Raw genomic sequence first — 17,895 nt, forward strand, 5'->3', positions numbered from 1 at the left:
TTTACCACAGAGCTATATCTGCAGTCTGTTTTATTTTTGATTTTGAGACAAGCTCTTGGTAAGTTGCTGTGACTGACCTCAAACTTGGGATCCTCCTGCCTCAGCCTCCGAGGTCACTGGCATTACAGATGCACGCTGCCGGGCCTGGCTAGGAAGATGTTTCTGAGTGTGAGACAGATCCATGGATGGTGGTGGGGGAGGGTGAGGACACCAGCTCAGGTCTGGTGTCAGTCTCAGGGAGGGAGGAGCCCATGGCCCCTTGGGTGTTTATTGGGGTCAACAGGGATGGAGGCTGTTTCAGGAGTTCCAGATGGTTGATCACTTTCCACTGGAGATTTCCTGACTCAGCAAAGTCAGGGAGGAAGAATGGGAGGAAGACAAAGGTGGCCCAGTCAGAGATCCTGGCCTCTTGTTTCTCGTTTCAGGACAATGACCAGACTCTGCTTCCTTTTGTTTCTCTCTGTGGCCACCGAATGGTGCAGCGCAGGTAAATCACTCCAAGGAGCATCAGTTCCCTTTGTCCCCTCTGGGGCGCCTCGCAGCACAGGGAGTAGAGCTGGGCTGGGTTTTAAAGCCCTGGGCCAGAAGAGGAGTCGTGGAGGTGCACGGAACACACCTGTGGCTGCCAGCTTGAGAAGTGGACTTGGGCAGGTTTCTGGCTTCTCCTGGGTCTGGCTGCAAGGAGGTCAGGGCAGAGACTGTCCTCTCCCAGCTGCTCTGGCTCCTGTGGCCTTGGCCTTGGATCTGTAGAGGGAGCTGGTAGCCCGAGGTGTCAGGAATCTTCCTCTAACTTCCATCCTTCCTGTTCCATTTCTCATGACAGACATGATGGTGATGTGTTCCAGTGTTATTTGGTCTATTGTTTATTTCAGTTCATTCCATCGCCAAGTGAAAAGGCACATTTTCATACACTATTTCCTTTGCAGTCCACAAGTAAGAAGAGTTTATTGATGACATTTTTTTTTCTTTTGTGGAACTAGGAATGGAACTCAGGGATGCTTTACCACTGAGCGCATCTCAAGCCATTTTTATGATTTTTCATCTTGAGACAGGGTCTCATTAAGTTTCTGAGGCTGGCCTCAAACTTATGATTTTCCTGCCTCAGCCTCCTGAGAGGCTGGGATTACGGGTGGGAGCCACCATGCTTGACTTCATTTCTGTGCTTTTAGAGCAATAAACAAGGCCCTTTCCCCACTGGTCTCTGCTAATTTCTCAGCTTTAGTTTTCAACCCCATCACATCTTATGGTCCAGCCAAGGAGGACACTGACCTGTGGTTTCAGCAGATGGGTCTCTGCTTGGTCATCCCCTCATGCTATTTTGCATGCCTTCTGGAGTGTTCTCTTCCCTTTCCTTCCTGTCTCATAGCCAGTTCCCATTCATTCTATAAGAATCAACCTGCTCTGAGTTACTTCTGGTCTTTCTCAGCAAGTTGTCTTTTCCTGTCCCCACAGGTGGGCCTCTCCTTACCCAGTTTCAGTTGGGTCCCTCTCGGTGTCCTTCCTCCCTCTAGGATGCAATCTCTTGAAGAAGTGTGCCAAATTGTCTTTGAGTGCCCAGTGTCTGGGGGGTGCACACAGTAAGGATTAAGTAAAGTTGGTTGAGTAGAAGACTCCGACTCTTCAGCCTGTGCTAGCTTCTGGATCAGACAGTCTTAGCAGAGGGAGTCCCTGACTTCTTGGAATTTCAGAACAGTGACGAGCTGATGCAGTGGGCTAGAGGTGGAAACTAATGTCCGGTAAGGACGGTCTCAGTGGTACCAGACCTGTTAATGAGAACTGTTCTCACGTTCTCTAGCAGTGACCCATTCTCCTGAGATGTTCTGGGAGGACGAAGAATGTGCCTCTTCCTTTTCTTCCCTGCCTAGAAGCTGCAAGGAAATCAAAGAAACTTGCCAGAAAGCAAGAGGTAAGTAATAAACCAACCCAGCATTCTCTCTTTGAAGAACCTTTTTTAGTGCAACACAGCCTAGTCATGGAAATCAAGAGAAACAGAATCTGTTCTGGCTCCAATTTTCACCCCAAAGAGGTTTCCAGTGGGTCTTTCTTCCTTTCTGCACTGGGGATTGAGCCCAGAGGCACTCTTACTACTGAGCTAAAAATCCAGCTTTTTTAGTTTCTTCTATTTTGAGACAGGGTCTCACTAAGTTGCCCAAGCTAGCCTTGAACTTGTGATCCTCCTGCCTCAGCCTCTGGAATAGCTGAGATTATAGGTGTGCACCACTGTGACCAGACTCTGGTGGGAATTTGAGGCATTTGTGTTCCATGCAGCACATGCTCTTCTGAACACAGGGAACATGCAGTTTGCCAGTGATCTTGGGTGGTGGCAAGAACCGTGAGGACCTAAGATCCTCCTCTACTTGTGAACCATTGAGTTAGTCTGCTGCAGGTTCAGGGATGACGGCACAAAGCGTGAGATTCCAGAAGCTGAGACATAGAAATTCCTTAGTCCATCAAAGCCGAAGCCAGAGTATCAATATCTTCTTGTGCCTGGCCAGGTGACATCTCTATGTGTAGTTAGTTTGTCAAGCAGGCTGACAAATGTGGCCAGTAAAGAAACAAGCTGGTGGCGGTGGCACATGCCTATAACCCCAGTGACATGGGAGGCTGAGGGGGTAGAATCACAAGTTCAAGGCCAAAAAAAGAAAGAAAAAGCAAACGAATGAGCTCTTTGTAGAGTCAGGTAGTTTCTTACAGAAACAGCAAGATCAAGATTAGCAAAGGTGTCAGCTTTTCTGATTCCTTGTCCTGTGTGCCGAGGAGAAAGGGCCGGTTGACGATGTGACGTGGGTCACAGGGTGCTCTGTTGCTGAGGAGCCAATCTGTGTTGCAGCTAAGCAATCTCATGGGCTGTGACGGAACCCTAAGGGGTACAGTTAAGATGAAGCAGAAAGCCTCAGGCCTCCTCAGAATCTGGGAGGCAATGAGAACTGTCCTGATGGCTGAGCAGCGACAGCTTCCATGGAAGTCAGGGGGGTGGGGAGGAATGACCACGTAGGAGCCCCTCACAAGCTTCCCAAGTTGCCATGGCTTGTGGGGAATCACGGGCTTTCTGGTAAGATCTAAGTGAGCTGCCTCTGGGGCCAAGGGAGAAATGGGCCAGGTGCTCTCAGGGACCAGCCTCCTGCAGGTTGTGGAGAAGAGACCCACTCTGAACTTGGGGAATCTGAGTCCCACATTAAAGCGCAGGAGGCATGTGCTCTGAGAAGTCCAGGGGCCTCATTCTGATCTCTGCTGAGATGAGGCTTCATGAGGATTTCTGGCCTCTCCTGTCCAGAGGGAGGCACTCTCTAAACTATCTTTCTCTATGTGATTTATAAATTCTTTGAGAAGAATTAGTGTTAGGACAATGCAGAGTGGGAGGACAAAGGAGGAAGTCATCAGCTTTGTCTGGTGGGAGTCTTAGGGAAGAGGTCTCAGAGAAGTTTAAGCAGAGCCTTGAAGGATAATATGTGTCTGGGGTGATGGATCATCAGATTGAGGTGGGAGGGCATGAGGCAGGGAAGGACTGTGAGGTCTGATGTACCCCAAAAGTCTGGTGACACACCGTTACACCCTCTGGTGTGCCTGACAAAGCAGGACTCCGCTGCCAGATGGTGTGTGTCACCTGTGTGACTAAGAGCACAGAACAATGGTGGTCAACACCTCTGCTTTAGAAGGGAAGAAACACGAGATACCCATTGAGGATTCTTATTCTCCCCATGGAGATAAGTGAACAGTGTGAGAACCTTCAGAATACACTTTTAGCTTCCCAGGGCATTCTGGTCTTAGGACTGAGATGGACCAGGAGCTCGCAGACAGGGAGGCTCAGGGCTGGTTCTCTCCACAGATGGCCTGTATTTCCTCCGGGCCAAGAATGGTGCCGTCTACCAGACCTTCTGTGACATGACCTCTGCGGGTGGTGGCTGGACCCTGGTGGCCAGTGTGCACGAGAACAACATGGCTGGGAAGTGCACGGTGGGCGATCGGTGGTCCAGCCAGCAGGGCAACAGAGCAGACTACCCAGAGGGGGACGGCAACTGGGCCAATTACAACACCTTCGGGTCTGCAGAGGCGGCCACCAGTGACGACTACAAGGTGGGTGCCACTGGGAAAGGGTGAGGACCTGAGTGTGGCTGGGCACAGCATGCAGGAGGTGGGTTGGGAGGGGGGCTGAGGACATGGGGCTGGAGCAGAAGAGAAATAATTAATGTCTTGCATCCCAGTGTCGGGAGCCTCTCTGAACAGAAGCTGTGTGCACACCCTTAAGTCCTGAGTAAAGGGGTACTGAACAGTTATTGCACCCCGCAATACATTGGGCTTTACCTCCATTGGGATAAGGAAGGTGTGACTCCAGGGGTTGGTGTCACCTGATGAAGCTGAATTACACACTCCTCTTCCTTTCTAATCCTACCCCTTTGCCCTTTTTGGGATAGAATGTTCCATGGAATCTCCCCTTGTGTGTCCCCTATATAAGAATAAAGAATTCTAGTGTCTCTCTCTCTTTCCACGGACCCCTAAGATCACAGAGCCACCCCCTGATTTTGAAAAGGTACATCTGTGTGTTTGCATGCTTTCTTTGTCATTTTCTTAAGTTATTGAAATACTCAGATTCTGTGAACCCAGGATGGGTCACCAGCTTGGATAGATGGCAATATCCCAGCTTCCTCCCACAAGGCCATTAGGCAGCGGGGTGGTGGTCAGGCATGATCTGCTGAAAGTGAGTGTGTGTGAGCACGGCTGGCCATCTGTCTACCTGGAGCCCAGGACTGTCAGCTCAGTTGAGGGAGCCCATGTGTGTCTTTTGCCCCTGTGGGACATTCTGGGCTGGTCAGTCTCAGTGTTGATTGCTTTCCAGAACCCTGGCTACTATGACATTCAAGCTGCGGACCTGAGCATCTGGCATGTGCCCAACAATAGCCCCATGAAGAACTGGCGGAACAGCTCTCTGCTGAGGTACCGCACCACGTCTGGCTTCTTTGAGCGTTTGGGACATAATCTGTTTGGCCTCTACCAGGTACACAGAGCTGCTGGCTGGGGAGCACTTAAATTTATGGGGTCAGGAGACAAATCAGCTCTCTGGAGCCATGTCATGATTGAGTGGCTGGGAAAATCAAAGCCACTTCTATTTGAGTGATATTTTAATGAGTTCACTGCAATATCATGCATATCCCAGAAACCACAAGTGGGTGTGTGTGAGCACAGGTACATCTGTGTGTTTGCATGATTTCTTTGTCATTTTCTTAAGTTATTGGAATAGTCAGATTTTGTGAACCCAGCATGGGTCACCAGCTCAGATAGATGGCGATATCCCAGCTTAGGGCAAGGGAAGAGGCCTAAGGGAGAGAAGAGAGAGAAAAAAGAGGAAGAGACACAGAGGACTTGGGACTCTTGGGGAGATCCTGCTATGGGGAGAAGGAGTCGTCATTATTAAGACTGGTTTCTGAGTAATGACAGTTGACTGGAGGGGATCCCTTTCCTGTCCAAAATGGCGGCTTATCTACTGTCCTTACAAAACTTTTCTTTTTGGTTCCTGCAGAAATACCCAGTGAAGTATGGATTAGGGAAATGTTGGAATGACAATGGCCCAGCAATACCTGTGGTCTACGACTTTGGTGATGCTCAGAAAACCGCATCTTACTACTCACCTAATGGACAAAGTGAGTGTTTGCTCCCAAAGTCCAATCAGAAGTCCTTTCTTGAACTCTTGGTGGAAGAGGGAAAGAGGGTAAATAACAATGATAAAGAACTGCTAGACAGGGTCAGAGGTGTATACTTGTCATCCCAGCTACTCTGGAGGCTTGAGGCAGGAGGATTGCAAGTTTGAGGCCAGCCTCAATAACCTAGAAAGACCCTGTCTCAACATAAATAATAAAATGGGTTGGGGATGTGGCTCAGTTCCAGAGCAGCCCTGCATTCAATCCCCAGTACCACCACCAAAAAACCAAAAGCTAGTATTCTCTTATTGAGCTGTTATAATATGTCAGACTCATTCCTAGGAATTTGACATGATTCTGTGTCATTACATACAAGAAAATTATGCGGTTAGGATTACAATTTTCTCCATTTTATAGGGCATAAACCCAGCCTTCCTAACTACCTCCCTGTGCAGCCTCTTATAATAGTTAAGAAAAGGCAAAGGCTAATGTTTACAGGAAAGAACTAGCAAAGTGGTGAGGAAGATTTATTTGTATTTATGTATTTGTTTATTCTGGTCCTGGGGATTGAACCAGGGGCACTTAACCACTGAGCCACACCCCCAGCCCTTTTAAATACTTTATTTAGACACAGGGTCTCACTGAGTGAGGCCTTGCTAACTTTCTGAGGCTGACTTTGAACTCATGATCCTCCTTCCTCAGCTTTTAGAATCACTGGGATTACAGATATGCAACACTGAATCCAGTGAAGATTTATTTTTATTTTGAAGGATAGCTATTAATTTTCTTAAAAGTGAGGCACTAAGCAACTCACTGAGACCCTGTCCCTAAATAAAATACATAATTGGGCTGCGGATGTGGTTCAGAGTTCAAGTGCTTCTGAGTTCAATCCCTGATACCCCCTACTCTAAAAAAAAAAAAAAAAGACTTTTTTTCAGTATAATAAAACCACAGAAATTAAGTCTCGGATCAGAAAATCAAAAGCCATTGCCTTTTAAAACAATTTTTGTATGTTTGTTAATGGGCCTTCATGTTATTTATTTATATATGTGGTGCTGAGATTTGAGCCCAGTGCTTTACACATGCTAGGCAAGAGCCCTACCACTGAGCTACCACTCTTCTACTGTGGAGAGCAGTGACAGTATGGGAGAGCAGTGACTGAGATTGGGAGTCTCTGATAACCTCATGACTGTGGCATGCCTGGTGCCTTGGAATGTTTCTGCGCCAGGGCACAGGATGCTTAGCTGCTGTGGGAATGCCCTGCATGAGGAGGCTCTGTGTACGAGTCTTATCAGCTTCCACCATGATCTCAGGCACACAGCTCCCGGGAATAGAGGAACTCTCTTGCTGACTACACAATGTTTTCACCAGCTCTGTGACTCCTGAGCCTGTCCTCTTAATAGTACCTTTATAAATAGACTTTCTCAAGCACTCCACAAAGCTCCTAACATTGCACATTGCAGCTGTGGAAAAGCTGCATAAGTGTTTCTAGTCCTTTAACTTTCCTGAATACAAAGAATAATTCACGCAGAGTCTTTAACCTGATAATGAGACATATATAAATGGAGATTGCTGGAGTAACTCTTCAGACCTGCTTCTCCATCAGAGAGCAGCACTCCACCCGACCCCAGCTTTATCTTCAAAATCATATGTCTGTGTGTGTGAGTCTTTATTTTTCTTATCTCCCTTCACCCCTCGCTGGAACCTTCTAGTTTGGCCACACTGGTTGCTGCGCCCTACTGTTTGCTTTGACTTTAATGACAGTGGGAAGGCAGGTGATGCTGGGAAGACAAGCCCATGGTCACTGGCTGAGATGGGTGTCAATTGCAACAGGTGGCTGCATCTGACAATCGCTTAACCTGCTCAACTTTACATAGCGATCTTTCTTTCTATTTTCTCTTTATTTAGTGGTACTGGGGATTGAGCCCAAGGGTATTCTACTACTGAGCTATCTCTCCAGCTCTTTTTATTTATTTATTTTTTTGAGACAGGGTCTCACTAAGTTGCTGAGGCTGGCTTAGAATTGACCATCCTCATGCCTCAGCCTCCTGAGTCACTGACATTACAGGCTGCACCACCATGGTGGGCCTAGTGAGCTTTCTGAACAGTCTAATTTCTCCCACAATCTTTAGGAAAACAAGTCTTCTGTGAGTTCCAGCCTCTTACTCCAGATGACAGAGGTTCCCTCAGGTCAAGGTCAGGGCTGGGATGCATCAACCACTGGCCAAAAGGGTGTGGGGCTTTGATGTTTGGCTGTAGCCTAAACTTTTGGCTTAGGGCATCTTCATCTGGTTAAAACAGAAAATGCTTCTAGTTGTTGTTGTTATTATTATTATTTAATACTGGGAATCGATCCCAGGAGCACTTTGTCACTGAACTACAGGTCCAGTCTTTTTTTAATTTTTAATTTTGAGATAAGATCTCACGAAATTACTGATGGTCTCACAACATTGGTGTGCTGGTGTTGAACTTGGGATCCTCCTGCCTCAACTTCCTGAGCTGCTGGGATTGCAGATGTGCGCCGCTGTGTCCTGCTCTAGTCACTCTTTTTAATACTTGGCTCTTGTTTGCATCTTCTTTTTCAGGAGAATTTGTTGCAGGATTTGTTCAGTTCAGGGTGTTTAATAATGAAAAAGCAGCCAACGCTCTGTGTGCTGGGATGAGAGTCACTGGCTGCAACACGGAGCACGTGAGTTTCTGGGAGACAGCAGCCTGCACGCATGCGTGGGTCGGGGGTGCCTGCCTGTGTGGGATGTGCCATGTGTATCTAAATCGCTCTCTTCCCCACTTAGTCTCTTTACTCTCCTTTTTCCATTTTTCTTGGTGTGTTTATACATTCCAGTTGGCCTTGGTGCTACATATTCCTACACTCACAAGACATAATTTGACCACTTTTCACTTTGTCTTTTTCTCTCCTCCTCTTATCCTAGTCCTTCCTCTTTTCTACTGGTCTCTCCTCTATTTTCATGAGATGCTCAACTTTCCCCTTTTTCTCTTTAGTTTCCACATATTGGTTACTCTTTTAATGGTGCCATATGAGCAGAATTTGAATGGGGTCCATTTTATCAATGTTTTAATTTATAGTTAGTATGCTTTGGCTTGCTCCTTCCTTCCTTCCTTCCTTCCTTCCTTCCTTCTTTTCTTTCTTTCCTTTTTTTATCTTATACACGAGAGTGTATCTAAGGATGCTCTATCCGTGAGCTACATCCCCTTTATATTTTGAGACATGGTCTTGCTAAGTTGCTGAGGCTGGCCTTGAACCTGCTATCCTCATGTTGCAGCCTCCTGAGTCACTAGAATTATATGCATGTGCCACCGTGTCCACTCAACTTCTGCTTTCTTAAAGAAATATTTCCTTGTGTTGAGGTCATAAGGCTATTGCAAATATAACATTAATACTGGAAAAATTAACATCTAGAGTACTCATCTTTATGTGAGCATGTACATATATCAATATGAGAATGTGACTTTCCTTCCTCCTTGCTGAGTCTCAGGCACCAGGGCTTTAGGACCTCCTGTACAGGCACAGGCATCCTGTGCTGTTTAGGACCAATAATAAGGTTTGAGGTTTCAAATGTACCATTGCTGTATGCTCAGCCTTTGGGGTAAAACATGCTGTTACCTGGAGTTACGGTAAGGATTATATTCAGGAACAACCCTCGAAAGCCTTTTGAAGCTGAGAGTTTGTGCTATTGGGGCATGAGCAAGATGTAGGTTTTCCCCAAACTGCTTTTAGGGTGGCCTCCTCATTGGAGGCTAAAGTTTAGCTAAGTAATAGCATAATATCTTTCTAGGTGAGGTCAAACATCTGGCATAAGTTCTAAAATATTTCAATATATGTATTTGGATCTTCCGAAAATCTCCCTGATTTCTTTCTTATCTGTATTAAGTTGGGGAGGGGGGTCTCCTTAATTTCTTTTCCTTAATAGGTGATTTATTAAGGCCTTGTTTCATGAGAGTGATTGAGATTAGACCTAATAACAAATGAAAATGAAACACTTTCCCTGATCATTTAATAATTTTATAGTATGTAGGCTAGTTGATCCATTTTAATGTTATATCTAGAATGCAAAATGGACAAATTAAGAGAACTTCCAATCCCTTCTTGAGAGACGGTCTTAAAATATCTTTATATCTTATAATAGTACCCTCTAAACAAGTCATATCTCTCAATTGTCCTTTGAAAATACAACCAAGTTTACTTTCCAGTGTAGAGAGTACCATATAAGTGTTACAATATATGTTATTGGTAATAGGTCCAGTCAGAGAACCCTGAACTATATAAATGAATTTTTAATTTGTTATTTTTATATTTTGAATTATCATACAGCTTTAATTTGGAGAACTCTGGTTTTGATTAAATGTTCTCTTAAATCTTGCACTTTAAAGATTCACATTCTTAGGAAGTAAATATAATTGATATATAGAAATTAGTAATAATTTTCATATTTATTGATTAAAAATTATTTGTTTTTAATTAGTTTTACATGACAGTAGAATGCATTTATGCACTTTGATATATCATATATAGAAGGGATATAATTTCTCATGTAGTCACATATATACCAACAGTAATAATGACTGTTTCCTTCTACTATTTTTCCTGTCCGCACATCCCCTCCCCTCCTCTCCCATCACTTCCCTCTGCCTAATCTAAGGAAATGTTAGTGCCCCTGCCTTATTGTGAATTAGCATCCACATATTAGAGAAAACATTCGGCCTTTGGTTTTGTGGGATTGGCTTATTTAGCTTAGCATGATATTCTCCAATTCCAACCAATTACTGCCAAATGCCATAATTTTACTCTTATTTAAAGCTGAGTAATATTCCATTGAGTTTATACACCATATTTTCTTTATCCATTCATCTGTTGAGGGACACCTAGGTTGGCTGCATAGTCTAGCTATTGTGAATTGAGCTGCTGTAAACATTGATGTGGCTGTGTCACTGTAGTATGCTGATTTTAAGTCCTTTGGGTGTAAACTGAGGAGTAGGATAGCTGGGTCAAATGGTGGTTCTGAGGAATCTCCATACTGCTTTCCATAGTGGTTGCACCAATTTGCAGTCCCAACAGCAATGTATGAGTGCACCTTTTCACCACATCCTCATCAATATTTATTGTTGCCTGTACTCTTGATGATTGCCATTCTGAAAGGAGTGAGATGCAATCTTAGAGTACTTTTGATTTGTATTTCTCTAATTGCTACAGATGTTGAACACTTTTTCATATATTTGTTGATCAATTGTATCTCTTCTGTGAAGTGTCTGTTTAGTTCCTTAGCCCATTTATTGATTGGGTTATTTGTTTTTTGGTGTTAAGTTTTTGAGCTCTTTATATATCCTAGAGATTAATACTTTACCAGAGGTGCATGTGGTAAAGATTTTCTCCCAATCTGTATGCTCTCTCCTCACGTTATTAATTATTTCTTTGCTGAGAAGAAGCTTTTTAATTTGAATCCATCCCATTTATTGATTATTAATTTTATTTCTTGCACTCTAATAGACTTGTTAAGGAAGTCAGATCCTAGGCTAACGTGGTGAAGATTTGGGCCTATTTTTTCTTCTCTTAGGTGTAGGGTCTCCATTCTAGTGCCTAAGTCTTTGATCCACTTTGAGTTGATTTTTGTGCAGGATGAGAGATAGAGGTTTAATTTTGTTACATATGGATTTCCAGTTTTGCCAGCACCATTTGTTGAATGGGCTATCTTTTCTCCAGTGAATTTTTTTGGCACCCTTGTCTAGTATGAGATAACCATATTTATGTGGGTTTGTCTCTGTATCTTCTATTCTGTACCATTAGTCTTCAAATCTATTTTTGTGCTAATATCATGCCGTTTTTGTTACTATAGTTCTGTAGTATAGTTTAAGGTCTACTTCACTTTTCTTGTTAAGGATTGCTTTAGCTATTTAGGGTCTCTTATTTTTCCAAATAAATTTCATGATTGCTTTTTCTATTTCTATGAAGAATGTCATTGGGATTTCAATAGGAATTGCATTAAATCTCTATAATGCTTTTAGTAGTGTGGCCATTTGGACAATATTAATTCTGCCTATCCAGGAGCATGGGAAATCTTTCCATCTTCTGAAGTTCAACCCTCAGCACCAAAAATAAGACAAAATAAAACAACACAACAACAACAACAAACAATGAGGGCCTACAAGAACACCTAACTCTGATGGGGGTGTCTGGGAAATGATTGCAGGAAAGGTAACTTCTGTGATGACTCTTGAGAGATGCATAGATAGAACTTCATGAATATGAGTGCAATTTATGTTGAATGAATAATGTATTCAGAATCATCAGTGTTTCAGAGGGCATGTGGCATTGAGGGGGCAGCAAGCTGTTCTGCAGTTTTGGTGCATGAGATGTATGGGGGGTAGTGACAAGGACTGGATTGGGAAGGGACCTCACATCACACCAATGATTTTGAACTTTATTCTATAGATGATGGGAGCCAATAAAGTACTAAGGGAAGATCAACTTGATCATTTTTGTGACAATCATGCTGGTAGCAAAGTGGTGACAGACTCTAATGAGATGAGATTAAGGACCAGGAGACCAATATTGAGGTGGTTGCAATAGTTCAGGCTTGAAATAGGGGAGTGCTGACAGGAGGAACAGGAGATACTGATGAATTCCAAAGATTTTAAACTTATGTCCAGTTGAACACAGATGATATAAAGACAACAAATCTAGAATGAACTCATCATTTTCATTTGGGTAAGAGAATATCATTTATTAAGTTAGGGTTTCTGGATGATGAACAGGTTTGGGGTCAATGAAGGATACACAGTCATACACTGCTGCATAACAATATTTTGATCAATGACAGACTGCAAATATGACAGAGGTCCCAGGAGATTATATTACCTGTGACACCATGGTCATCTTAGTTTGTGTAAATACACTATCATGTTCACACAGTGTCAAAATTGCCCAAAGATGCATTTCTCAGAAAGTGTCCCCATTGTTAAATGACGTCTGGATGTAATTAACTGTGTTTTGGTTGGGGGGAGCTTGAAGTGCCTTCAGAGAGGTCCCAGTGATAGAGTTTGAGCCCAAGAAACAAATGGACTGGGGATAGAGCTTTGGGGCCATCAGTGAATTATTAGTTGTTGCAACACGCAACTAAATCAGTCAGGGTCACTCCAGGTGAATTGGGCTGGCTATTACATAATCACACAGACACCTAAAGTATCCTTTTCTTGGGGTTCAGCAATGGTTCCTCAGCCCCAACTCCCACAAGGGAAGCAATAGAGGCAGACAAAAAGAGAGAGGGGAGCATGTTCTGAAGCCCTAATTATTGAGGAGGAGTCTTGAGAAAGTTCCACCAAATGAGGAAAGTGATTGGGTTTCAGGGGGGTATAGCCTAGTATCATTGGGGGACACCCATCTCCAGAGCTTCATTCCCCTGCTGAGTGGAGGTGAGGTCCACTTGCTTTGTACACACCAGAAGCCAATTCCACACCTCCATCGCCCAAGGCTAACAGTATGTGCTCATCTCCTATGTAGCAGCTCCCGGCAATTAAAACTGTAGCCAAAGAGGATCAGAATCCTATAAAGGAGAGGGAAATGTGTTCCCCTTCAAGGGAGCAGCACTTAGGGATTTCATGAAGGAAGAGTCCAGCCAGGGGATCTGAGAAGGAATGTGCAGAAAAGTTGAAGGAAAGTCAGGAGGAGATGGTGTGTCACTAAAGCTGAAGATTAAGAAGTTTTCATGGGAGAAATAGATCAACACTGTCAATGGAGAATTGAGGAGGACCACATTTTCTCCTGGCTATGAAGGTCTTTGGACTCACCGGCAGACCTCTCATCACCACCTCTTTCTCTTCTTATTTTCTAGCACTGCATTGGTGGAGGAGGATACTTCCCAGAGAGTAATCCCAATCAGTGTGGAGACTTCTCTGCTTTTGACGCAGATGGATATGGAACTCAGGTGCATTTCAGCAACAGCAGGGAGATAACAGAGGCAGCTGTGCTTCTCTTCTATCGTTGAGAACTTCAGACTATGGGACCCAGAGCTCTTCTCCCAGGGATGTGGTCCCAAGGATGGAGAACCACTTGCCCAGGAACTAGAATGTTAGTAGTAGAGGAATGAAGAATAAATCATACTAATTCAGGGATTGGTGTTTGTGTTATTTGACTTTGCATCCCTGAGACCAAAATATCTGTCAAGAACAACTTAGAGGAGAAAAATTTATTTTGGCTCATGGTTTCACAGATTCAGTCCCTGGTGGATCAAGTCCATTGCTTTGGGCCCAAGGTGAGGTAGAACATCATGATGGAAGGTGTGGTGGAGGGAAGTCACTCCACTTATGGCAGAAGGTGGGGGGAGTGGGGGAGACACACGTGTGAAAGTGAATAGAGTAGGAAGGGGCCTCTGGGAAGAAGATCCTTCTAGGGTCACTAGACCCCAGTGACCCACCTCCTCCAGCCATGCCCCTCCTACCTACAGTTACTGCCCAGTCAGTTCATACAGACTAGGATGGACTGATTAGTTACAGTGCTCACAATCCAGTTACTTCACCTCTGAGTATTCCTGAATTAACACAGGATCTTTTTACATAGGGAGTAAAGCACTTCAGGAGATTCCAAAAGACTGTCTATTGCTCGGAACTATTCTACTTTTACCACTTTTGGACTTTAGGGCTTAGGAATCCTGACAGGGGAATATGCCATCCCCCAACACCCTTCAGGTAACCCTTTAAAATAGCCAGAGGAGTAAAGGGCAGGGAGGAGGCTTTTTGTCCTGCTCCTTCTTACCTTACCCATATGGACTGCTCAATTTGCATCCTCTACCTGAAACTCCTAAGGAAGAAAATAGTCTTTTTGTGTGGGGGATTGGGTGTGTGACAAAGACACCCAATATCCATATCTGGTGTCTGACAGCCTTGGTGGTGGGTTTCTCCTTAGGGAAGGATGGGGCTGGCAGGCCTCTGAGGATGCCTCTCCTAGGGTAGTGGCTAACCCTCCTGGGATCCCATCTTCAGAGCCTTGTTCAAAAGGGGCCAAGTGACCCAATCATCCCCACTGGGTTATCAGTACAGGTGGGACGGGATGACATCAGTTTGGGCCCTTGGTTAAATATTGGGCATTTTATTGTGTTTTCCTCTAGAATGCCACCATGTTTATAATCAGCCTTTCCTTATCTCCACTACTCTATGTGTCAATCATTCCTCTCTGGCTGGGAGACATCCTTCTTGGGTTCAATAATTTGCTAGAGTGGCTCATAGAATCCAGGAAAATAGTTTAGTTACTCTTGGTAATTAATTTCAAAGTCCATGCCTCCTGATTTCAAAATGTGCTACAAAGCTACAGTGATCAAAACCATATGCTACTGGCATAAAGACAGGCACAGAGACTAATGGAATAGACCAGAGAACTCAGAAATGAGCCCTCACATTATGGTCAAATGACTTGGAACCAGGTTGCCAGGACCATTCAATGGGAAGAGGACCTTTTTTTGACCAATGGTGCTGGGAAAAGAGGATATCCACAGGCAAAAGAATGAAACTAGACCCTTGCCTAACAGCACACACACACACAGAAATTCGCTCAAAATGGATCCGTAATCTACATGTAAGACCGACAACTATAAAACTCTTAGATCAAAACAGGTCAAAGTCTTCATAGTAGTGAGTTTGGCAATGATTCCTCAGACTTGTCACCAATGACACAGGCAACTAAAGAAGGAAAGGACTAATCAGCCTTCATGAGAATTAAACATTTTGTGCATCTGGCAGGGCATGGTGCCACATGCCTGTAATCCCAGCAACTGGGGAGGCAGAGGCAGGAGGGTCACAAGCTTGAGGCCAGCCTCAGAAACTTAGTGGGACCCTGTCTCAAAACAAAAAATAAAAAGGACTGATAACTCAGTGGTAAAGTGCCCCTGGGTTCAATCCCTAGTACCCAAATATAGGTGTGTGTGTTTATAATTTAGAAGCACTATTAACAGAGCAGAACAACCACAGAGTGGGGAAATATTTGCCTATCATATATGAACTCCTAAAATTCAACAATGCAACCCCAAACAACGCAACTCACAACTTGGTAAAAGATTCAAACAGACATTTCTCCAAAGAAGGACTATAAATGCCCAAAAAGCACATGAAAAGTGCTAAGCGCCACTAATCATTATGGAAATGCAAACCAAAGCTCTAGTGAGATACCACTTCATAACCCATGAGAATGGCTACTTTAAAAACAAACAAAAACGAATCCAGAAAATAACAAGTGTTGGCCAGGATGCGGAGATCTTGGAATCCTTGTGCACTGTTGGAAATGAAATGGCTTAGACACTGTGGGAAAGATTTTGGAGGCCAAGTTCATAGCTGGAACGTACCAACCACTGGCCACAGGGGTGTGGCCTCCATCCCTACAGCTTGGATGTTTGGCCTAAACTTTTGGCTCAGGGCATCCTGGTCTGGTTAAAAAAGAAGATGCTCTAGTTATCCTTGTTGTTCTTGTTATTATTATTATTAGGCACTGGGAATTGAACCCTAGAGCACTTTACCACTGAGCTCCAGCTCTGGTCTTTTTAATTTCTAATTTTGGGGGAGGATTTCACTAAGTTACTGAGGGTCTCACTAAATTGCTGAAGCTGGTCTTGAACTTGTGATCCTTCCTCCTCAGCCTCCTGAGTCACTGGGATTGCAGGTGTGTGCCACTGGGCCTGGCTATAGTCACTCTTTTTTTGGGTACTAGGGATTGAACCCAGAGGTACTTTACCACTGAGCTACATCCCCAGTCCTTTTTAAATTTTATTTTAAGGCAGAGCCTCACTAAATTGGGTAGGACCTCACTAAGTTGCCGCGGCTGCCCTCAAACTGTTGATTCTCCTGCCTCAACTTCCTGAGCTGCTGGGATTAGAGATGTGAATGGGCTGTGTCCTGCTAGAGTCACTCTCTTTAGTACTTGGCTCTTGTGCGGATCTTCTTTTTCAGTGGAATTTGTTGCAGGGTTTGTCCAGTTCTGGGTGTTTGATCAGGAGAGAGCAGCCAACGCTCTGTGTGCTGGGGTGAGAGTCACTGTCTGCAACACGGAGCGGGGAGTTTCTGGGTGACAGCAGCAGGCACGCAGGCGTGGGGCGGAGTGGGGGCAGGCTGCCCTGTGCAGGATGTGCCATGTGTATCTAAGTTGCTCTCTTCCCCACTTGGTCTCTTTACTCCCTTTTCCATTTTTCTTGATGTATTATACACACTAGTTGCCTTGGTGCTACATATTCCGACACGCACATGACATATTCGGTCACTTTCATTTTACAGCACCTCTTTCCCTCCGCTCCTCCTTTCCCGGTCCTTCCTCTACTCTACTGGTCTCCCCTCTATTTTCATGAGACCCCCCACTTTCTCCTGTATTCTCTTTAGCTTCCACATATCTGGTTACTGTTTTGATGGTGCCCTATGAACAGAATTTGAACGGGGTCCATTTTATCAGTGTTTTAGTTTATAGTTAGTATGCTTTTGCTTTCTTTCTTCTTCCTTTCTTTTCTTTTTATAGAGGAGAGTGAATCCAGGGGTGCTCTATCACTGACCTACATCCCCTTTTTATTTTTTTATTTTGAGATAGGGCCTTGCTGAGGTTGGCCTTGAACTTGCCATCCTCATGTCTCAGCCTCCTGAGTCACTGGAATCATATGCATGTGCCACCATGTCCACTCGGTTTGTGTTATCTTTAGGAAGTACTTCCTTGTGTTGTGGTCACAAAGCTATTGCCAAGATAACATCAGTATTGGAAAAATTTTCATATTAACATCTAGAATACTAATCTTTATGTTTTAGGGGGATTTCTCCCCAGTTTGGTAGAAGAGTGCACCATAGCTGTGGTGACTGAAGACTGTTTTGGGGGGAGGTCTTGTAACTCCGAGGTAGGGAGAGATAGTCATCAAGAACAAGGACACTGACTCTTCCCTTCCCAAGTGGCTGAGGCATGAGGATTTCAAATTCAAGGCCAGCCTCAGCAATTTCCAGAAACCCTCAGCATTTGTAGTGAGACCCTATCTCAAAACAATAAAATAAAATAAAAAGGACTGGGGATGTGGCTCAGGGGTAAAGCACTCCTGGCTTCAACCTCCAGGGACAGACAGACAAAAAACCAACAAGCACCACAACACCTATCGCGCACGATCCACACTGGTGATGGAATCAGGGTCACTCTGCGTGGTTTGGGCAGGTGATGAAAAGGCCACACGAACATGAAAGTACCTTTTTCTCAATTGTGGGAGGCGGGGCGGCTCTGCAACCTCAAGGGTCAGCTCCACAC

At 44.5% G+C, this 17,895-nt stretch overlaps 1 protein-coding gene across 1 annotated transcript; it reads left to right on the forward strand.

Annotated features, from left to right (window-relative positions):
• The first annotated feature begins 414 nt into the window (after positions 1-414).
• LOC139707482 (intelectin-2-like) lies at positions 415-13,630 on the forward strand. The gene is made up of 7 exons (XM_071618784.1): positions 415-487; positions 1,796-1,906; positions 3,827-4,074; positions 4,835-4,993; positions 5,516-5,636; positions 8,219-8,322; positions 13,478-13,630. The coding sequence occupies exons 1-7, from the start codon at positions 430-432 to the stop codon at positions 13,628-13,630; spliced, it is 954 nt and encodes a 317-aa protein (XP_071474885.1). The 5' UTR covers positions 415-429.
• Positions 13,631-17,895: the final 4,265 nt, after the last annotated feature.

This window comes from Marmota flaviventris, chromosome 10 (genome assembly GCF_047511675.1).
Source record: "Marmota flaviventris isolate mMarFla1 chromosome 10, mMarFla1.hap1, whole genome shotgun sequence".
NCBI lineage: Eukaryota > Metazoa > Chordata > Mammalia > Rodentia > Sciuridae > Marmota > Marmota flaviventris.